Below are 23,313 nucleotides of genomic sequence, written 5' to 3'. Positions count from 1 at the left end.
TTTTATGTTTATTTTGTGCTGAACACATTACCATCAAGTGAGATGGTAGCTTTGTACCAGTCCATGAATAAGAAGGAAGTCAAGTGCTAGGCATATTTTTGGGACTACAATTCCACCAGGTCCATAATACACAGCTAGAAGCAAAGGATTATGGGAGTGTTAGTCAATATTCTCTCGAGAGCACCAAACTGCCGTCTTCTACAGTAGATAAATCCATGGAGAACAGGCCTATGAGAAACTATTCCTTGTTAAGATGGAATGTTCATGTTTGAGAATAGCATGCCACTCATTATGACTTATGGGCCAACTGTAAGAAGGCCCTTCCTCTGGATGTCCACATTTTTTTATTTAATTGCCAAAAGATCTACCTGTGGATCTGACCTAGCAAGGTGACACTAAACATTTACTCTATATGATCCCCTTTGACATTAGCTTTGGCTGCAAGAAGGCTGGACTATGTCAAGCAGGTCGACAGTAAGGCTGCAATCCTAGACAGGCTTGCCTGAAAAGATAACATTGAACTTCAGAGCGGACATGCATGCATTTCTGACTGCAAAGCTGAACAAAGAGAAGATGTTTCCTCTTCCCCATGAGACACAAAGCAGTTCCAGGGGCCTGTTTATTTATTTATTTAGCGTACGGCAAAAGTGTTAACAAGCACATTGCAGTTACATTCTCAATGAGCAAATATGAAGCTATTTTACCCTCTTTGCAAATTCAGAGGTAGACTATACAGTCAATACAGGATGGAGTTGCCTGCAGAAAGTCTCTGTCTCCAAAGCAGTCAGTTCAACGTGTCGTGGAACAGTGCCCTCTGAGCACCTAACCAGGGGCCCAAACATCACAGGACAATAAGGCAAAGTGGGTATGGCCAAGTTACACATTTGGGCAGAGCATGGATTTTCCATTTTTTTCTGAGTGTTTGCAAGGCATGGTGATGATACAGTAGCCATGGTGGTAGATGTACACTTTTCATGTATTTTCTGGCCTCAGAGTAGCAGGATAAAGCATCATTGAATTTTAGCAACTGTACCACTGGCTTTTTGAGATAGGATTAAATGTGTGTGTGTGTGTGTGTGGTGTGTTGTGTGTGTGTGTGAGAGAGAGAGACAGAGAGACAGAGAGAGAGAGAGAGAGAGAGAGAGAGAGAGAGAGAGAGAGAGAGAGAGAGAGAGAGAGAGAGAGACTTCAGGTACCACATGTGGCCCTGGGACCTCTCTTGCTCTAAATAAGTTCTGCTTACGTCTGAATCTTGTCCATTCGTTTTAAAAATAAACATTGAAAAATTCTTTTGCAAGTGCTACTTTGGGTCTCCTAAAAGCAACATCCTTTTACCACAGAGCATCTACCTCTGAGTATGGTTAGGATAAAAGAGATATGTTGGACTTAGATAAACTTGCAACAAAGTGAGTTTAAAAACCCAAAATAGAAGTTGTGACTCTAGAATAGGGTTACTGGGAGTGAAAGTGCTACTTTCTTTCTTGCTAGCTAGGCTTTGTGGCTATATGTTCTTCTGTTCTATTGTAGCCCTGGTCCAGGCATCTCAGAGTGAAGGCAATCTCATGATTTGGGGCTGGGTTAGAGACCAGGAGCCAGACATAGCACAGCAAAGAGATGAGATGGGAAAGTGAATCTAACTTAAAGCTTGGAAGATGATGCCTGATTAAAACTGCCCTAGAGTTTTTCTAGTGTTGGCATCCTTATGTGACTAAGGAAAATGTGAACAGGACATGGAGGAGAGGGGAACGGGGGAGAACACACATATATTTTCCATTTCCATAAAACAGGTGTAGATATTTGGGTGGAACTTAGGAAGATGATATGATGTTTTCTTTTCCTTCTTGCAAAATATGGACTCAGTCGTCGTGGTCAGAAAAGTAGAAATATTAACAAAATGTCTTAATATTGAAAAACCTTCAACACTAAAATCAGATTCCTTCAACCTGGTCTCCTCTCACTTCAGCAGAGCCCTGACTAATCTCTCTCCCTTCCATAATTAGGCCTAGTACTTGCATTCTCCTTTCCCCCTCCCTGTTCAATCATACCCACGCATCCACTTTGTCTGGCACTTTTCCATTTTTGGGAAAAGCTCCATATCTCCATTAAGGATCCAACCTGCTTGATTTCTCCCCCAACCTCCTACAAGCTGGGTCTGTTCAGATGCATGAGTTTTTAACCCCACCAGTTCCCTGATTGATCAGATAGCGGTGTTGGTTGGATGATGTTGAAGTCCATCTGGAAAGTATCAGCCTATGGGAAGCCTGACTTAAGAAAAGCTGCCCATCAGTCTTGTTTAATGTCTCCTTGATCCACCTTTTTCTCAAGTGAACCAGACCTATTTTGCTTACAGAGCTGTATGCAGTTATGGGTTTATTTAGACATCCATCCAACCAAATATCCTACTTAAAGCTTATCTTTTTATCTTTTCTTCCTTGCAATGATAAATGCACCCACTCACAGAAAGATGATATATTTTTCACTGGCAGGTTATATCTAATGTTGAAGTAGTAATTTGAAAAAAATGAATGTATGAATCAATAAGCATCCATGCTAAAACCAGCCTAGCGGGATGTTAAGTAGAATGTTATTGGTCTACAGTATTCACTTAAATACAGCGTTATGATTTTTTCCACCTCTGAGCCCTCTTCTCAGGAAATAAACCTATTTTGATCATAGGCATCTGTGCACAATATGGTTCCATGGCAAATGTGAGCTTACATCTTCAATATATATGTGAAGAGAAGGGGATGCTACTGTACTGATTAAGTAAATCCTATTATAAGAGCTGCCTATGTAGATGTTGCTAGTTTGCAAGATAATAATATGATGCATCACCTATATACATATTGCATTTGAATATGGAACTTTCCAATCTTGCAATGAGTCAAAGACATTTTAAAGAAATGAAGCTTGAAAAGGAAGAAGATAGATGCTTGGATAAGGCTCTCATTTTGGGCAGAGGTTGTGTAGAATACCTCTCCGTAGGGCCAACCTACTGTTAGGTTCCAGGCAACAGAAGCTGGAAGACAGCAGAAAAGTGTTGGGCTTGAGAGCTGTAAATCACACAGCCTTGTGTTCCTAAGCCAGCCCATGGTCTTCAGATGCAAGGAGAGATGTTCTCCTATCTCTGGGTTGAAGGAGAATTCGTCCTGCAGCCCACTTGGCTTCTACACGTGGAATGGGAGGGATGCTCTTTATTCTTGTCTTAGGCAGTAAAGTATCTTTGACAGGACAGCTGTGCAGTTTCATTTCCACTTGCTTGTCTTTTCTGGCCACCTACCCTCCTCCCCCCCCCAACCCTGCAGGTGTTCAGAACCAAACATCTTCCAAGAAACCCAGGAATCGCAGCATCTTCCAATCGCTTTTTTGCTGCCTTTGCCATGACAACTCAGAGCCTATCCCTGTCAACAATAATGCCCCACTGCTGGTGGAAGAAAACGGTTCGGTGACCAAGGTATGTTGAAGTGTCTCTTTGATTCCTGGGGTTTTTTGGCCATCAAGGTTCTTGCCTTACAGGATGGAACCAACCTCTGATGCTCCTGAGAACAACACATCCATTTGTCGGAAGGCGCTCGTGAACAGTCTACCCCATGACTTTCCAGATATGTGGGATTGAAACACCGTCCTCCTAGCAAGCAGAAGAAATTATTGTGCACCATTGGGACCAGGGTGGATTTGATTTAAATCAAGTTGATTTAAATCACAATTTAAATCATGATTTAAATCACTAGTAAAAAGGCTTGATTTAAATCACTAGTAAAAAGGCTTGATTTAAATCAACTCGATTTAAATCATAATTTTTAAAGAGCAACTGTCATCTCTGCTACTACTTGGACTCACCGATAGTCCCAGTGTTGCAGAATATACAGCCTCATGCTACATAACTAAGCTCCATTTCATGCTGAATAAACTAAATTATTTATGTATCTTAAATAGAAAACTATCTTACGATAGATTTTTACCCCAAAAGTTTTTTATTAAAATAAATTCAATAAAAATAAAAAAAAATCCGATTTAAATTTTTAAAAAATCTGATTTTTTTGATTTTTTTAAAAAAATCATTGATTTTTATCCACCCAGATTGGGACTGATGAATATTGTAGTCCAAACCATTCAATAGATGCTATGTTGGGAAAGGATATGTTAGGTTTAAGAAAAGGGCTGTTGTCCACACCCTTATTTCAATTCATGATATTTCTACTCATTGAGAATTCTCAGGCTAGAATCCTAAACTTCAAAATAATAAAACTCCAGGCTTGAGGTTGGAGGAGGCATGAAAACTTTAATGGATGTCATCAGGTGACATTAAGCCCTGAGAACCAGAAAAGAGCTTGAGAAATTAGAATGCCCACTACAGACCATTCACTATGCGTTAAGTCACCCTCTGCAATGCTTTAATTGCTTTCTTGTACTTGGATAAGGAGAATTAGTTACATTCCACATAGATGGCATATCTGCCATGCAAACCCAGAGATTGGAAAGAGATCTTTGAAATACATTTGGCTGCTGGTCTCGTCACATAATCCCTTGTTGCTTAGCTGCCAATAGATAATGACAGGTGACAAGTTTGAGGGGATGGGCAAGAAGAGTCATGGCGGTCTTGCCTAGCATTTCTGTAATATCTACGCTGTGAGATGGCAATCTAGTTAGAGATTGGGTTTCGTCTATATTTGAAAGAACACTCTGTAACAGAACAAGTACCCAACTGGTATTTGCACTGGACTATACAAAAATCAAACATTAGCGACTTAAGCTATCCACCCACTACTTTTAAAAAAAAGATTATGATCTTATTAAGAGCCTTCTATATTTCTGGCATCCCTCAAGATTTGTAGCTTGTTGCCCATGGGGGCTGGGCTGCCAGAACATTAACACACCTTCTAACCCTGGGGTGTCAAACTCACGTCGCGTGATGTATTGGGACTGTTTTCCCCTTTGCTAAACCGGGCGTGGGCGTGTCCAGCGCATCTGGCCTGCAGGCTGGGAGTTTGACAGCCCTGCTCTAACCGATAGAGATTTTTTTCAAAACAATGATTAAGAAGCTAAGTGTGGTGCTAATGTATGAATTTCCTAGTTAATTTTGGACGATCACCAGAGCCTTTAATTATTCAGAGCTCCTGAGCTACCAACTCTCTTTAAACTTCGACCCCAAGCTGATTCATTTTTAGATCACCTGAGCCTTGATATACTAGCGCCCTCTATTGCCCAGTTTTATAACTGCTAATGCTTAGGCTTGGCTTCCAAACCTGTTCCCCCTGTTTGCAAGTGTAAAGCACCCCATTGCAGCTACTTCATCTTCCCAGGCTATATTTTATAGCTATGGAATCATAGAATAAGGATGGGTTATAGCAGAAGATTAGATAGATAGATAGATAGATAGATAGATAGATAGATAGATAGATAGATAGATAGATAGATAGATAGATAGATAGATAGGGAGGGAGGGGAGAGAGAGATTCATTCTAATCCTCAGTCTTTCTATCTTGGTTGCTGGCTATCCTTTTGTCTAATAGTGTTCTATAGAGGACTGAGGACAGAGATTTTGATACCTGCCAAATATTCCTTGATGCTAATATGGGGAAGCAAAGTAAAAGGAGACAGCATCCACTTTTCACAAAACACATGGAAGACCTCTGATTGTAGAGCATTCATGCTCTTTACAGGTTAATTCCCATTGTCCCTCACACCAGGTGTCAGAGGTTGAAATTCCTTGCTTCTATAGCTTTTTAAAATCCAGATGTTTAATCTTAAGTATACATGTCTCTCTGTCTTTCTCACCCTGCAGACCACAGTCAAATATCTGCTGCCAGAAATCAAACCCCAAGATGCCAGTAAAATCTGTGTGGTGATTGACTTGGATGAGACATTAGTACATAGTTCCTTTAAGGTCAGTTCTTACATACTTACCTCTCTTCCTCTTTCTTTTTTTCTTTCTTTCTTTCTTTCTTTCTTTCTTTCTTTCTTTCTTTCTCTTTCTTTCTTTCTTTCTTTCTTTCTTTCCTTTTTTCTTCTTTCTTCCTTTCTTCCTGTCTGTCTGTCTGTCTTTCTTCTTCTTCTTCTCCTCCTCCTCCTCCTCCTCCTCCTCCTCCTCCTCCTCCTCCTCCTCCTCCTCCTCTTTGCTGATTTTCATTCCAGGCAGTTCTATTAAGTGAGATTTTTAACAGCTATATTTTTAAAACTTTCTTCATCAGAGCAGTCTTCCCCAAACTTAGTTCCTCCAAACTATTGGAGTGGATGAAGGAAGGAGATACATGACTTATTTGTTGGCAGAGCAAAATCTGAAGCTGATGTTGTTTCAGAAACCCAGGAAGTGTTTCCAACATAACTTTTTCAAAACCAGGGAGATGGGTAGTGGGAAGAAGTCTTTTAGAAGGTGTGATTCACCTTGTGCTTCCTTCCTCCTCTCTAGCCGGTGAACAATGCAGATTTCATCATCCCAGTGGAGATTGACGGGGTCATGCACCAGGTATGGAATCTATGCTGGAAAATGGGAGAAGAGAGATTTTGGCCAGCCTGGATGGTCCTAGTGTGGCAGACAAATTTCACATTAAATCTGAATCGGTAATGGTTGCTATGGGAAACCCCTTGACAGCAGCGTGAGGGGAAAGGTCCATCTGGTAGTACTGTACAGCATTGATTTCCATGAGAAGATCTTCCCCTCAACCCCAGCATGTCTAGACCGTTAAGAAAAATATGTCTGATCATGTGAACCCCAATGGTCTGATTCAACATACGGAAATCTCCTCTATACTCCTAAACACCGGTCAGGCTGAGCTGTGATGGAGCCGAGACTGAAATCCAAAACCTCCATATATATCGTGATTGCTATTCCCATTTACAAAGGCTGTGGCTAGGTTCAAGTAATCCAGGATAGGCTGTAGGTACTGCAATCAGCCTGTTCTCGATTACTTGGCCTTGGAGGCAGCCAGCAACATCAATCACAGTGGACATGACAGTTTTACGTGCTCGCTTTCAAAGAGGAATCGACAGCTCTGCATGCTTTGAATAGTTCTCAGATGAGATTGCCCAGTGGCATCATTCCGTACCTTGGAGTTTGAACCCTTTCAGATGGATGTTGTGTGTTGCGTGTTGAAATGGGGGGATCTTCTCGCTTTGATTTGTTGTGCAAAGGGTACAAACTGTCTTTTCCCAGCCTTTCTTTAAATTGCGGATGATCTTCAAGGCAGAGGACATCTTGATCTCTATCTCTGTGCTTGGTAAAAATTAAATAAGTAAAATCAGAGCAAGTGCCAGAGAAGAACCCTATCTAGAAGTGCCTTTGTTTCATAGGTCAGTTAAGGGCTTTGAGGTTGGAGACCCTATGTCTTCAGTGTTCTGGAGGGTATCAGTCCTTTGAGGTAGACCAGGCTTGGACACCAAAGTCATGAATAATAAAATGAACTTTTATTATAGGATCATAGTAACAGAATCGTGCAACTCTGAATGTGCCTCTCCCCTCCCTGCCTTTATCCTAAAGAAAATTAGGGAGGGTCCAATCTGAGATGCTTTCTCAAATTCCACACTTTAGTCAAAATTTTCTCTTATTCAACTATTGCCTTGGCTACAGTTCTTCTTCCTGTTCTTTAAGGTTAATCTCACAACCGATTACACCAGAGTGAAGTGTGGCAAGGATAATTCTGGGCTACTATTACAAGAGAAGGATGATCCATACGGTCCCCTCTTTTTGCCCAAGAGTGCCATTCTCGTGCTGTTTTAACTTCTGTATGAAACCTTGGTGAGAGATCATCTGTCACTTTGAAGTGAGGTATCCTCAACATCCTCATGATGCTCAACAGCATGTTGTCCTCTCTGCTGTGAAGCCCTAACCCAGTGTCTGGGGGGGTTGGCGATCTGGATGATAGAAACAAGCTGAAAGTAAATCCCAGCAAGCTGGAGCTTCTAAAACATTGATTAGCTTTGGTTAGGATTGCCCTCCCTCACATGAATAGGTCTGGAGCTTGGCAGTCTTGCTAAACTCATTCTTCTGCTGGACTGAGTATCAGCCCTTCAAGGAAGGCCAGATCAGAAAACAAGACCCAGCAAGGACTCCCAGAACTCTAATTGTTATATGGGCATAAGAACTGAATCCTCAAACCCTTCCCTCTGCCCTCTCTTATACCAAATCAAGGTGAGTTTATTATGGGCCTCTTTCTCTGACTTTTCTCAGGCCGAGGTGTCATTTACTAACCTTTTAATCTGCTGAGGGATCTTGCATTCTTTCTTATCTCTGCCTTTCTCTCCCCAGAGGTACCGTTTATCCAGGAGCAATCAGTTCCAGTGATAATTCTGAATATGATCCTATAGAACACTGTAGAAAATGCCAGTGACTTGGGTTCCTCCAGGATTCATGTCTCCTGCTGGAGCAGTAGGTGGAGGTCATGGCCAGGGGACATTTACCTAGCTAGGCTGATACATTTGCAACCTTTGCCTGGCAGTTGTGACTCATGCTCTTGGCAAGACACTTTCAGAGCACTGCAACAGGTTTTCTACATGGGGCTGCTTTTGAAGAGGGGCTTGCAAACTAGAGTTGGTACTGATCCTAGTGGTCAGCCTACTAACAGGGAGACATACTCCTGCTGTCTGTCCAATTCAAAGATCTGCCTATAACCTATCAAGTCCTATAAGGAGCAGCTCCAGTTTGCTGTAGGGGCTTCCTCCTCCAAATGGCGTCTACCCACTCTGTGTGGTCTTTCAGAGGAGGAGATACTTAGGATCCCCACCCCTTGTGAAGTAAGGAGGACATGAACTGAAAGCAAAGCATCTTCAAGGTGACCCCAATTCACAGGAACATCTCGTTGCTGGACATGCACCTAGTCTCTCTGTTGTTGGTTTTCCATTAGGCAGGGAAATCCATTTTGTTTGTGGGGGGGGGAGGAGAGACCCTAATTTTAGTGATTCAGCCATCTTGTTTAGTTGATATTTTACTCTGATCAGGTTTTATTGCTTGAGCCAGTTTTGTGGCTGTTTTTATACACAGGGCTTTATTGACTGTTAGGATATTTTATTCGATTGCTGTCGTCAACCACCCAGAGTCTTGGAAGAAAGGCGGAGTATACATATGCATGTTACATAAATAAATAAATATCAGCCTATTTTCTGGGCAACCACTTTTGCCATCTAGTCTTCAGGTAGGCTTATTCTGATGCTGAGCGCTGCCTTCTTTGACAGGAACTGGGTCCATTGGTTTGTTGGCCAAGTAGGTAGGATGTGGAGCCCCCATCTTCAGCTTGTTCCATGATCCCCTTCCATGACCTCTCTTACTCTCACCAGGTGTATGTACTGAAGCGACCCCATGTGGATGAGTTTCTGAGGCGGATGGGTGAGCTCTTTGAGTGTGTACTCTTCACTGCTAGCCTGGCAAAGGTACGATTCTCCTCCTCCTATCGTCCTGCTTTCTCATGAAGTGTTCAGAGTAATGGCCTTCAATTTGGAGAAAGTTAGCCAACAGAAAGAGAGAGTTTAAGAAGATGCTCATGGCAACCTTTCTATCCAGCTAAGCTCCTGATCCATTCTAAACTCAGAATTAATCCAGAAATCCTGGTCCCCAAGATCCATCTTCCCTCTTGCAAGCTGCAGTAAAAAGCTATTTCCACTCATCTGAAACAAGACTCTGTGCTTTTGATTTTCACTTCACCCCAGGATTTCTGTTAATATTTTGCTCGTTGAAAAATTCTGAAATATTTCAAAGCTGAGACATTCTTTTGTACCATTTTCCTTGATCCTAAAGAAGCAAATGTTTGACAAGTAGTCCTCGACTTAAAATCACAATTGGGACCAGTTGCTAAGCAAGGCATTTGTTAAGGGAGGCGCACCTGATTTTATGATTTTTTTTGCCACAGTTGTTAAGTGAATCAGAGCAGTGGTTAAGTGAGATTTGGTCATTGAGTGAATCCAGATTCCCCCGTTGACTTTGCTGGCCAGAAGTCAGCTGAGAAGGTTGCAAATGATGAACACATTACCCTGGGATGCTGCAACAGTCCCAAAGTTGCTTTTTCAAGAGGCAACTGGACTTTCTGGTTTTTCTTTGAAGACGTTTCACTTCTCATCCAAGAAGCTTCTTCAGCTCTGACTGGATGGCGGGGAATGGAAGGATTTATACTCCTTGCAGAGAGCTGGTCATTTGCATTCTTTCAATGAATCGTTGAGGCCACCTGGAAGTTTATCTGTATTTTCAGGGTCACCTGAGTAGTACAAATGGGTGTGGAGCATCCTTGGAATTGCTAAAAGGACTGTGTTGTAGATTGGAGATAGATAATGTTGTATCCCTCTCCCTCTGTTGAGAGAGGGCTGTTCAGTTTTGACATAGATGGCCTCTTTGATCCCTCCTTCAAACCAGTGGTCCTCTCTGTCCAAAATGTGGACTTTGCTGTCTTCAAAAGAGTGGCCTTTGTCTTTTAAATGCAACCATGACCTGTATGACTGAGAATCTCCATAGACATAAATAGACCATAGACACGGTGATTGCCAAGCACCCAAAATTTGATTACATCATAGTGGGGAAGCTGCGATGGTCATAAATGCAAGAACCAGTTGTAAGTCAGTTTTCCAGTGCCATTGTAATTTTGAAAAGTCACTAAACGAATGATTGTAAGCCGAGGACTACCTGTATTGTAGATGTTGGATTTTTCTCTGTCTTTTGCAATTGAAAGGCAATCTGGATGAAGTCATCAGTAGAAGTCTGCTTTAATTAACAATTAGTTGGAAAAACCAGACCTCTTCTGGGGAAAGAGTTTACTAATCTTTATTTCCAATTTAGCCCCGCAGAATACAAAACATTCAGGATTTTGGCAGGAAATAAATCAATAGGAATGAATAGTGTATCCTAATACTACACACACCCCTCTTCCCATTAGAACGTCTGGAGAATCAAGTCAAACTACTTTTCCTTATCACCTGTTGGTCCTCCAATTTTAGTATGCCGATCCGGTGGCTGATCTGCTGGACAAGTGGGGAGCCTTCCGCGCTCGGCTCTTTCGCGAGTCATGTGTCTTCCACCGAGGTAATTACGTCAAGGACCTCAGCCGCCTGGGACGCGATCTGACACGGATCATCATTGTAGACAATTCACCGGCCTCTTATGTCTTCCACCCTGATAATGCTGTAAGTAGAGGGGGAGCTAAATTGGGGCAGGGCGGGCAACCGTATCAATTTGGAAGCCTTGCCCTCTGCACTGTCTCTTGAACAGACCTGAAAATATATGGCTGAAGAAGAAGGCAAGGGGAGGGGGGTAGTTTTCTACTTGGTACTTGGACCCAAGAGGTCTTTTTCTTAACACCATGCATCCTGCAGCGTGTGTGTTGTTTTTCAATTGAAAGCTAAATAGTAGAGCAGTATCATATGCACTCCATAGCACCGTATAAAGAAGTGTGCTTACATAAAATAGCTGCTCCTGGTAGCCTTACTTGAATTACCGAGAGCCACCAATGCAGTAACCTCTTACCTCTTTTCACCCCTGGCAGGTGCCTGTGGCTTCGTGGTTCGACAACATGGCTGACACGGAGCTGCTTGACCTTCTGCCTTTCTTTGAAAGACTCAGCAAAGTGGATGATGTATATACCGTGCTAAAGCAGCACCGGACTACTAGCTAGTGACCAATGGAGGGGGCAGGGTTTTGGGCAGGGGAAGTCGGAGGGGTAGGTGTGCCCATTTTGGCTACTTCCTTCTGCTGAGCAGGATGACTTGTTCCCTCGGCCTTGACAAGCAACGCAGTGCCCAGGAAACACTGCTGGAGACAGCAGAGAGCAATTATTCCCATGAGGCACCAGAAGAAACTTCAGCATCTGAATGTGATCTTGAACCCCAGAAAGGAAACCTCCTTGCTGCTATGGTTCACAGTTTCTCCCCTTGAATTATGGGTTGCAGAAACCAGGACCTCAGCCCCTTTCTCTCCACACACACAAAACATCCGATGTGACCAAAGCTATGATCCAACTATGGTCCTTTCCCTTCTAATCAGAACAGTTCTCCACTCATTTGCCACCCTCTTGTGGGGAAGATACACAAGTCTCTTTCCCCGGTATTCACTGCACTTCATTGTTGTATCTGTTCATATATCTCCATTGTCCTGATTTCAGGAAAAGTGATTTCTAAAATTGCTGATCGGCTAGGAAGAGCCCAGTTTGAAAACATTCAAGAAAAGGTGGAGAAGAAAAGCTAAAAAGAACAAGCAGAACTAAAGTGGTGTGGACGGGGCATGGATACAGAAAAGTGATAGAAAGATGTGAGCAGGGGGTTGACTGTTTTAGTGGACTCGGCTCCATCCTTAAAGGAGAAAATGTTTCTGCTTCATCAAAAGGCTTAGATTTTTGGCTTGAAATTTAAGCTGGATCTTTCGCAAAGGGGCTGTGGACCGTGTATAACTATTACACATAAGCTATCTCTTGGGACTATTCGTGAGGTCAGTTTTGTCTTTTGCTCCTCTTGAAAATATCTCCCCTTTCCCTTGTGGGAAAATTCCTAAATTTCAAAACACGGTGAGGGGAGAAGAGAGAGACTGGAAAAATTCCCAGTTTTACTCATCCCCCCCCCCCTCTAAGTTAAACAACAGAAGGTCTGGAGATGTTTTGTAAGGAGGAGAGGAAAAAAAATCAGGTTTGCTTCTTCCTGCTGAGACGTAAGGCGAACAGCGATGTCACCTTTACCAGCAAGAAAATAAGAGGAGTTGAAGGAGCTCCAGCCTACAAGTCCCTCTTTTCTTTTCTTTTCTTTTTAAATCTCTGGAAATAGTTCTCTCAGGCCACTTCTGTGACCAGTTGTATTGGGATAAGGTGGTTCATAATACAAACATTTGTTTAGGAGGAAAGACTGAGATGGGCATTGGGAGGCAGAGAAGGGTCTCCTTGAGATGTGAAATATGGCTGACAAAGAAAATTCTATGGGAAGGACAGAATGAAGGAAAGGATAGTCGTCTCTAAAAACAGCCAAGTTCTATAATTAAGAGCCAATGTTAAAGAACAGAAGCTGGGAAGCCCATGGTTCCATATGTTGCTGAGGAACATTCATAGTTTCCTCACCTGTTATCATCATCATGTGGGAGATACAAGGGATCCTAAAACAATAGCTGGAGAGCCACAGATCCCTCCCACAGCTTAGAGAAATGATTAGTGATACTGTCCTACAGTATTTATGTTGAAGGCTTTGGAATCGTCCTCTGAACCACATTTTGTGCCGGCCCTGGCTCCTTCCTCCTTCAACCTTTAAGCCCCCTTTTTTAATCTTCTCAGTGACAGGATCCAACATCAGTCAGAATTAGACGAAACAGAGAGAGGAGATGTGGGAGGTGTATTCCTTGACCACTGTGTGTGTGTGTGGTTTTTTTTTGTCTTGCTCTACAGTTGGTGCCTTCAAATCCCACTGTCTCCCTAGAAATCTGTAATCTTTCTGGATTTGCGGAGTATGTGGGGGAAATTGTGCCTTTTAGAATCAACAGACTTGCTGGTATAGCATGAGGAGGAGAAAGCAGAGTTAGTGTGCCAAAAGGAGGTGTCTCCATTTCTGCTGCTTTGTCCACAGTGCTGGGGGTGGGTGGGGGTTCCTTAAGGGGATGCTTCAGCAAAACTATGCTGACCCATCCTTGTGGTTCACAATGTTTCTTCCTATTTTTTTTTCAGTATCTTTGAAGCCTGTTTAATAGGAGAGAATTTTGATACCAAACAAGAATTTTCTTGGAACTCTGCCTGGTTACTATTTCTGCTAAGGGATTTGCCTTGGTTTCTCTCCAGTGCCATCTTAAATTTGCCTTAAAATATTTTCGGGATGTAAGAATTCCTTGTGCCTTTGCCTATTTCTCTTTTTTTTATTATTATTAAGATGCCCAAGAATCTAACTCAGGCATAGGGTACTCTGCAGATCTTGGTGGCTTGTTAGTAGCTCATTTTGAACTTCATTACTGTCTTCAACATGAAGCAACGATTAAATTTACTGTTACAATGGACCAGAAATGATTGATGTATCTGATCACTGCTGACCTACACCTGACCAGACAGTTCTGATTAACATATTGCTCCCTCTTACTAAGAATGACAGGAGGTTCAGAAACCTTTTGAATTGGGCATCGCAACCACAGCTGTCAGATCAGGTATGTTTAAAGTTGATTATTAAATTCAGCAGGTCATCTTTCAACAATGCAAACTGCAGATTCCTTGAACAGTAGATAAACATGTTCCTTTTTATTTTCTATTTATTTTTTCCCCAAAAGAACCATTAAAAAAAAAAACAGCATTGTTCTAACAATCTGAAGAGAGTGGAAGAAAGGAAATCTAAATGAAGGTCAAAGAAAAGAAGCTTTGTTTTTCCTTAAGACTACTGTCATCTTCTTTTTTCCCTCCTTCTGCTTCTTGCAGGTATGGCATCTATTGCTAGTACTGTATGGAAAGACCGTGTAGGTCTAAAGTCTCTCCTTAGCAGTCCTTGAGAAATTGAACCTGGCAATTTTCTCAATGGCTTGCCAGATTTGCACTTCCTGGATAAACGTGCATTGAAACACTGAAAATATGCATTGAATAACTTTCTCCAGATTTTATAGTTCTTCAAATGTATCACGGTTTTCCGCAGCAAAACTGTATCAAAACACATTTTAAAATGTACAGTATTTCTAAAATATTTTTTTTCTTGAACTTGATGTGAGGCAAAAGTAAAATGTAGTGCAAAATGATCTCTAATCATTCCATATTATCTTTTAAGCCAATTTATATTATTGTCGGGTTGAATTAACAAGGAACTCTCTTGTGGTGTTTTAAGGCTGATTTTTGTTGTTTCTCCTACCACAGAAATCCCTGTGGGGGCAAAATAAAATAAAATAATAAGGTTATAATTTATGCACACACGTTGGGCAGAAAACTGTTAAGAAAGTGAATTTTCTTTTGTGTAAACTTAGACTGCATATTTCTTTGCTGCTTCAATGGATCAACCTCCTTTGGCATGTACATAGTTTTTCCCATTGGGGTAGCTAAATTTGGCCTGAACTGTATCTTTTTTTCCTTTTTTCACCCTACCTCAGTTGCCTCCTTAATGCTGTGTTTGATGGTATAAATTGAGAAATTGCTTCATTCTGGCAGGACCAAGAAATCTGTTCCTCCCTCCCCCACCCCCACCCCCCAAAGAGGCCAGAGGCCAACTTGGACCCATTAGCTTCCACAAACCAAAAGATCCCCTTTTAAGATTAATCCAAATTCTATGTAGGGAGTTGCCCAGTACACCCCATTGTGGTGGGGAATGACTTTTTTTTTTTTTACAGAATGTAGAAAGAATTTTAACTGGGCATGTTTTTCGATTATATAAATATGTATACCATGTATATATGTGTGTATATATATATAATAGGAAAAAAAAATAGGAAAATATGGAATGGGAAGAAGTATGATGATTTTTTAAATAGCTGTATTTTAATGCTGTTCATGGGAGATGGTGATTATTTTTGTGTGCTTTATTGTCATTTCTGATATAAAAGGAAATGCATTGGGAATGTTTTCTGCCCATGAGTTGATACTTCTATTCAGAGAGCCTCTACCGTGTCTACCAAGTGCCTGGAACACTCCCCTGCCCTACTTTGAGGCAAAGGAATGAAATAATCCACATAGTATTGGTCAGGGCCAGTGTTACTAGCCACGTTGGCTAAGACTTAACATGAGACCCAGTCAATGGTCTCATGCCACAGAAAACTCATTTTTTTCATTCGCATCAACTATACAGAGCCCAAAATTGTTCCGTGGAAGAGAAATAACTTCTTTCTCTTCTTTCTACTTTCCTTTTTTCACATATTTGTGCTTTTATCCACTTTTCCTTTCTCTGCTGCTTTCCGTTCCCACCAGAGACTGGTTCTCATACCAACCAAACCCCATCATAATCCTTCAGGGTAGCAGCAAACAAGCCCTCTTTTAAACAGTTGCTTGAGTGATGCCTCTCTCACTTTCGCCATAGAATTGCCTTCCCACATCCTGTTTCATTTCTTGTATTAGGAAGGCTAAAGGTTCAGTTGCCAGCAAGCCAGTTTCAACTGTAACAGAGTATTGGTAAACTCAGCACTTCGCTGGGATTGTGTTTTTCAGTGCCATCTTGAGAGCTCCAAGGAGCCACACAAATCTCCATCTAGGTATGTCAAGGAACTGAGATAGGTTGGCTAAACCAGGAGTCTCCAACCTTGGCAATTTTAAGACTTGTGGACTTCAACTCCCAGAGTTCCTCAGCCAGGAACTCTGGGAGTTGAAGTCCACAAGTCTTAAAATTGCCAAGGTTGGAGACCCCTGGGCTAAACCATGCTCCTGGAGTTTTTGAAGTGGCTAAATAAGATGCCACATCCACAGCTCACATTATTCATGTTACTAGTTCTCTTCCCCATGAATGGAGAAATTGTTCCCCGTTCAGGGTTTTTCAGGCTGTCTGTATCCGAAGACCACAAACTGAATTTTTAATCATGAATGAGAGTGTGTGATAAAATTGCCAATCGAAAGTGCCTTCTTGCGGGAGTCAAAACTGTAAAATAATCTCTGAAGAAAAAAAAATACAAAACTGTAAAAAGAGTCTCTGTCTTTTTGTGTAACAGAAAGTGAAAGCTGCGTGGGTAGAGGGATTTAAAAAGAAGGAAAGCAATTACTTTTATTTACCCAGCCTTGTTTATGTAAAGGAGTGTCTTCGGTTTTGCTTCACCTCATTCACTCATAGGTCAGTAGTTTTCCTTGTCAGGTAGAATCTCTGGAAAAAAGACTTATAATGACATGATATGCAGCTTATTTTTTTATCGGCCTTAAAACAGACATGTTAAATTTTAAAAGGCTTAGCTATTTTATTTTATTAAACCTCTCCAGGGTTTTAGAACAGGGGTCATCAACCTTTCGGACCTCAGGGACCCCTAAATTCATAATTTTAAATCCCGCGGACCACTGATATGATTTGCCTAATGACCACCTGGATGGGCATGGCTGGGTGGGCATGTGACTGGGTGGGCATGGCCAATTCGATGTCACTCATGTGCCTCGCTGGCCTCTACTCGCCCCTCCCCTCCCAGCCACTCCTTGCCTGCCTGCCTCGGCTCCTTAGGGCCCCAACAGGAAGCAGTTGTTGGAGCTCAGCAGCCACCAAGAGAAAGTGTTGGCAAAACAGCTGGCTCAGCTCAAATTGGATCTGGCCGAGAAGGAGGCTCACCAAAAGCACCTTACTGAGGATTACGAGCATAGGCTTTCCAAGCAGAGGGAAGATCTGTGGGAGTGCAAGGCCAGCTACCAGTGCCTGGAGGCTCAGCGGGCTGAGATGGTCAGCCAGTTCCAGGCCATGAGGCAGTCCCACTGGAACAAGGCCCTCCGGCTCTTCGCCACCAGCAGTACTTCCCTCCAGCCTTTGCCCAAAACCCTGCACCAGGAGGCTGAAGCAGACCTCAAGTCGGAATTTCTGTCCCCCTTCAACCCACACAAAAAGACCCCAAAGGGGGAGACTCTGCACCAACACAAGCATTCATTGCACGTATCTGTCCCAGGGGCTGTAGTTTGAGGACCCCTAATTTAGTACAATATAAAAAATGCAAATAATTTTTCTGCAGACCACCAAAATTTTCTCGTGGACCACCAGTTAGTGACCGATGTTTTAGAAGAGAGTTTTCTATGTCATCACTCCAGGTTGGTTTCCTTGCGTTGTATAAATTACATCATTGTCATGTCTCCTGCTACCCATGGACATTGGAAAAAAGCTTTTAAGGTAGCTCATGATGGTAAAAAGTATCCTACCTAGTACAAATGGTTTTTTGAAAGCTTTTGAATACTTGTCTTCATAGGGTCATTGATCTGTTTTTTGAAGCAAATTAGAGAAAGAGGGTATGATAGACATACAGGTAGTCCTTGACTTATAACAGTTCAAAGTTACAACAGTACTGAAAAAATTGACTTGTGACCATTTTTCACACTAACAAACCTTTGATGTGATCAAAATTCAGATGCTTAGCAGCTGGTTCATACTTATGACCGTTGCTGTGTTCCAAGGTTGTTTGTCAGAAGGCCCTTTTGCTACCTCCTGACAAGCAAAGTCAGTGGGGAAGCCAGATTCACTTAACAACCAGATTACTAATTTATCAACTGCAGTGAGTCACTTAACAACTATGGCAAGGAAGATCATAAAATGGGGCAATACTCACTCAACAAATGTCTCACTTAATAACAGAAATGTTGGGTTCAATTGTGCTCGTAACTTGAGGACTACCTGTGTATGATAATTTTAAGGCTTAGAAAGAGGTTTCTTTTTCTGATATAGCAGGCAAAGCCAAGCCAGGAGACATTTTCCACTATTTTATTCCTGCATTCTTTATTCAGAACCCATTGAGGAAGATATTTGCACTGCTTATGTGTTTTGTTTTGTTTTTAAATAAACAACTTGGATTGCTTGTCCTAATTGGAGAGCTGGAAATATTACAGGCGAGAAGTCATCACCACCATTATGAACAGAAAGTCAAAGTAAAAGTGAGGAATGGGTGTGTAACCCTCTACATGTTGGAATACAAGTTCCATTATATTTGAAGGGTCACAGATGCCCACATCTGGATTTAAGGAATTGGACACATTTATGGGGATAGGTCAGTTAGTGGTTTTGGCCATGAATACTGTATTCCATATTAAGAGGGAGTATAATCCTCAAGAAGAAATACTAAGGTAAATTAGAATGTCCTCCCAGGTGCCTATGAGCTTTTTAAATTGGTTAGGTGGACACAGTTGGAAACAAAAGATTTTATTAGAACTGCGGTAAGCAATCTAATGCTGTTTATGTGCTTGGGACACCACAGTTCCATTAAGTTCTGGCCAGTATTACTAAAGGCAAAGAATTATATTAATAACAGTCCTACATCTGGAGAACAACAGAGTGGAGAAGTGTATAGTAAAATCTCAAATTCCCCTAGTTCCAGGCTGCAAGTCCATTTATTTTATTAAAAAGGAGGAATGAAGGACCGATCTAAAGGCCTTCTGTATCTTCGACTTCTTAATAAGCTCAAAGGAGGAGATTTCAGTATTGTAATTTTATAAAGGAAAGCAAGACTCGTGAACAGAATTGAACTGCACAAGAGTCCAAAAAGATAATATCATTATTGTAAATAGTTTTGCTATTAATTGGAATGATGTTGGGGAGGGAAAAGAGGCATCAGCAGTGGTGGGATTTAGCCGGTTCGCACCACTTTGGGAGAACCGGTTGTTAACTTTCTGAGCAGTTTGGTGAACTGGTTGTTGGAAGAAATCATTAGGGCAGAGAACCGGTTGTTAAATTATTTGAATCCCACCACTGGGCATCAGGCCATTTTGCACACAATAGATCCCCCCCCTCTCAACTATATAGTTTCATACCACTCTTTCATCATATACAGTATGAGGCTCCTCCTTTAGATACCTTTGTCCTTTCTGACTGTTGCCATCACACCATATATCCCACTTATCTTACATGTAATGTTCCTTGTATAGGCTTGCAAAAGCAAACAAACAAAGCTAGAGGTTAATTACTCCCACTCACAAGCTGAACCTCTTTCCAAACCTTTGCAAGGTAAGTTTTAAATGATCAGAACTACAGAACAGATTAACAGAGCTGCAAGGGACCTTATAGGTCATCTAGTCCAACCCCCCCTCCCCGCTCAAGCGGGAGACCCTACACCATTTTTGACAAATGGCAGTCCAATCTTTTCTTGAAAGTCTCGAGTGGTGAAGCTCCCAGAACTTCCGAAGGCCAGAAGATGGCACAACCTCATTTTTACAATGTCAACGTGGTTCAGTGGTAGTTTTAGGCAAAATCGTATTGCTTTCTGGAGAGAAATTGAGCTGCTCCAGATCAATAATTTATGATTGTATCTGTTGCTACGAGAGCAGGCGTGATGTAGTGATTAAAGCATCAGGCTAGAAACCAGGAGACTGTGAGTTCTAGTCCTGCCTTGGGCACAAAGCCAGCTGGGTGACCTCGGGACAGTCACTTTCTGTCAGTCCTAGGAAGAAGGCAATGGCAAGCCATTTCTGAAACCTTACCAAGAAAATTGCAGAAGACTTGTCCAGGAGCCAAAAGTTACTCAAAGACATCAAAAAAACCCTGCACCCTGTTGCTGCTTTCATATATGCACGCATGGCTGCTACTTGAATTAAATCAAGTAATTTGTCACTGGATTCTGGGTCATTCCTGAACACATGTATTCTAGAGTTCTAAAGGTTTTATCCATTCCCCCCCCCTTTTTTTTTTTTTAAATATAACAGCCTCTTGGGGGTGGGCGAGAGAAGTTGGTTTCCCTTTAAAGCACAACTACAGTTCTCCAAATTAAATCACCCCTCTAAAAATGGGGATCTGCCTCCCCGCCCTCCCAGTTGCATTTCTCAATGTATTCTGAAGCTTCATCTATTAATTGTTTACTCAACCATTCCTCTGCAGACATCTAACCAGGCACCAGTGAGTGGTGTAATAAAATGATTTTAGAATCCAGATCTAAATGATTTCCAAGCAGTTGCAGTTCGACCACTGTGGGTATCATTGAAACTAAGCCCCATTTCATTGTAGAGAGTCATTATATATTTTTTAAAATAATTAAATGAACATCTATAAAAAGTACAAAGTTGAGGGTAGATCTTAATGCCTTATTTTTACTGCACCAAAGGAGTCGGAAGTCAATTCCTTTTTTTTTTCCTTTTTCCCTTGTTTTCCCCCACTATCCACTTCTCTTTTTCTGTTCCTAATTTCCCTAATATTTGCTTTTGTATTCTCTTTGTAAGTCATATTATAAATTAATAAAATATTTGAAAATGATAAATCTGTCTGTGTCCAGCTGCTGATTTTCTGATTTTAACTATTAAAGAAAATAATAAGGAAAGGATACTGCGAGGAACAGCAGTAGTATGTATGTCAGCTCAAGAACTGATACAGGTTTGTTTGCTGTTACTGCTGGAGTAGAAAATTGCCCCTGGCTCCAAACAGACATTTTGGGGAGGGAGATCTTAACTGCAGGGACCCTGTACTGTGATCCAAGATCCAGCCACAGTGTGGAACCCATTTGAATCTAGTACTGAAGCCAAATGCATCTCTGTGTGTTTTCTATTGTGCGTTTGACCTCAGCCATTCATTCGATCAGAGGCAGCCCAAAACTCTGTATTCATTGCCTTGTTTGCTTCTCAGCCTCTGATCTGTCTCTGTCCCTCTTTTTATCTATTATTGTCTCGCAAACACACACACACACACACACACACACACAAACAGAGAGACACAGACAACCCATTAATGGGCTACTGTTTTCCCTAGCTTCACCATCTTTCAGTAAGTACTTAGTGGAATTCAGCTCATTAGAGACCAAAGTGGTGTGTGTGTGTGTGTGTGTGTGAGAGAGAGAGAGAGAGAGAGAGAGAGAGATGGTTGTCTACTGGAGCAGGCATAATCCAAGGTTTGGCCACTGGCTTTCCCCCTCCCTTTTTCAGGGTTGTGTTGCTCTCTCTCTCTCTTTCTCTTTCTCTCTCTCTCCCTCACTGAGAGGCGAGCATAGCAACCAAAACCAGCAACAAACTCCAGAAAAGAATTAATATTGGGGGGCAATTTAAAACAGACATCCACAACACCAGGTAAGCTGCAAGGCTACTTTTTGCCTTTACCTCATGCAAATGGTGGGTTGTCTTTCCCAGGTTATGGGCCTCCTCTGTGCTCCTAACCACAGCTTGAGAGGCAGGTGTGGGATGTTTAACTCTGGTTCATTTGTCAGCTTCGAGGCACAAGAATAGGCCAGGCGTTTTCCTTCCATGTTTCAACCAGACTCATTGATTCATTGTAAAACTAAATTCAGTGTACATTGGGGGAAATTTAGGATAAGAGGCTTTGCAGAAATGGCTACAGGCAAGGGCTGAATATGTTTCAGAAATAGGATAATAGAAGGAAGAATCAAGAATTATTAGCAGAAAAAAACTGCTAATTCAAGGGCTAGAGGACATTGTAGGAGAAGGGCCATGTTAGTCTAGCTAGGACAGCTCAAAATCAGAAGCAATCTGGATGGTAGGTCTTTTTCAGACTAACAACTTTTACTAAAAGGCATACTTTTTCGTGAGATATAGCTTACTTCCAACTCCTTCTGATTAAGAGTTAGAGGAATAACCTCAACTTTAGTGACTCAGTCTGCACTAAAAGTTTCTTTCAAGTTGCTCTCACGACTTCATGGAGAAATATATTACTTTCTTCACAACAGTGCAAAAGTTTTTTTTGCCACATCTTTCTTGCAAGATCTTATTCAGTTTCCAAATTCATCCTATAGCCCCAGTTGTCTCTCTTCTGAGTAGTAACCTGTTCCAACTCTACTTAGCTTCCAATCTAGACAACCTCAGTAAGGTGCTGGCAACAGTTATGGATTTTCTTGATCTAGAAAATCCATTAGAATAATAATAATAAGCCACATAATACTACAGATTTGACAATTGTTGATAAGAAAGACAAAAAAGTCTGAATAGTGGGTGTTATAGTACCAGAGACAGCAGAAAGGAAGACAAAAAACCTGGAAAAAATCACAAAAAACAAAGACCTGCAAATAGAAGAAGAATAACTATGGAAAGAAAGAAAGAAAGAAAGAAAGAAAGAAAGAAAGAAAGAAAGAAAGAAAGAAAGAAAGAAAGAAAGAAAGAAAGAAAGAATAATAAAAAGCGCCTTGGATACAATTCAAAAACATCTGGAGATCTTTGAACAGCATCAGCATTGACAAAATCACCACCAGTCAATTACAAAAGGCAGCTTTACTTGAAGCAGCTTACATTCCTGCAGCTTTAATATTAAATAATAACATCTGGCTATCCCAGGTTCTTAGCAAGGACTCGATAGATGGATAAAAATGCCAAATCCAGCCTCTTTTTTCAGTGCCGTTGAAACTTTGAACACTAAATGAACTGTTGTAAGTGGAGGACTACCGGTATGTGCTTTAATTGAAGGAACACAGAATGCACTGAACTTGCAATATTGAATCAGCAGGACAGATGTCATGGAAAACAGGCAGCCCTTCAATGACCAGCCCCTATTGCTGTATAAGGCTTTACAGATAACAACCAGCACCTTGAATTACACCCAGAAGCAACTGACAACTAGTGCAGTTTGCGAAGCAGAGCCATGCCCATTATTCTTCACATCACCATTTTGTGGACTAGCTGAAGCTTCTGGATGATCTTCAAAGGCCGACAGCATTGCAGTAGTCAAGCCACAGGGTGGATATACACAATGGGCTGCTCTTTGTGTTTGGTCCTTACTAAACGTATGTGGATGGTAGGCAAATTAACATATTTAACGGCACTTTTGCAAGGAATTCCTCCGAATTTGATTAAACTAGAACTTCTATCCTCCCTACATTGGCACCCA

The 23,313-nt window shown here is 41.6% G+C and overlaps 2 protein-coding genes across 3 annotated transcripts in view; both read left to right on the top strand.

Moving 5' to 3' along the window:
• CTDSP1 (CTD small phosphatase 1) overlaps nucleotides 1-15,463 on the top strand; it is a 28,320-nt gene extending 12,857 nt beyond the window's left edge. The window contains exons 2-7 of one of the 2 annotated variants that reach the window (XM_034433694.3): nucleotides 3,306-3,454; nucleotides 5,786-5,887; nucleotides 6,410-6,466; nucleotides 9,271-9,363; nucleotides 10,915-11,100; nucleotides 11,460-15,463. In XM_034433694.3, coding sequence (XP_034289585.1) covers nucleotides 3,306-3,454; nucleotides 5,786-5,887; nucleotides 6,410-6,466; nucleotides 9,271-9,363; nucleotides 10,915-11,100; nucleotides 11,460-11,588 — 716 coding nt within the window. In that variant the 3' untranslated portion in view covers nucleotides 11,589-15,463. The remainder of the gene's footprint in view (nucleotides 1-3,305; nucleotides 3,455-5,785; nucleotides 5,888-6,409; nucleotides 6,467-9,270; nucleotides 9,364-10,914; nucleotides 11,101-11,459) is intronic. The other variant, XM_087881664.1, reaches the window with a different exon arrangement.
• A 5,992-nt stretch (nucleotides 15,464-21,455) lies between these two features.
• Nucleotides 21,456-23,313, top strand: part of VIL1 (villin 1) — a 39,106-nt gene continuing 37,248 nt past the window's right edge. The window contains exon 1 of the mRNA XM_034433700.3: nucleotides 21,456-21,548. The gene's annotated coding sequence lies outside the window, so the exon portion shown is untranslated. The remainder of the gene's footprint in view (nucleotides 21,549-23,313) is intronic.

The sequence above is a fragment of the Pantherophis guttatus genome, chromosome 1 (assembly GCF_059756535.1).
Source record: "Pantherophis guttatus breed Tessera chromosome 1, ASM5975653v1, whole genome shotgun sequence".
Taxonomy (NCBI): Eukaryota; Metazoa; Chordata; class Lepidosauria; order Squamata; family Colubridae; genus Pantherophis; species Pantherophis guttatus.
The sequence above is the reverse complement of the archived record's forward strand: the minus strand, read 5'-3'. Positions and strand labels throughout refer to the sequence as shown.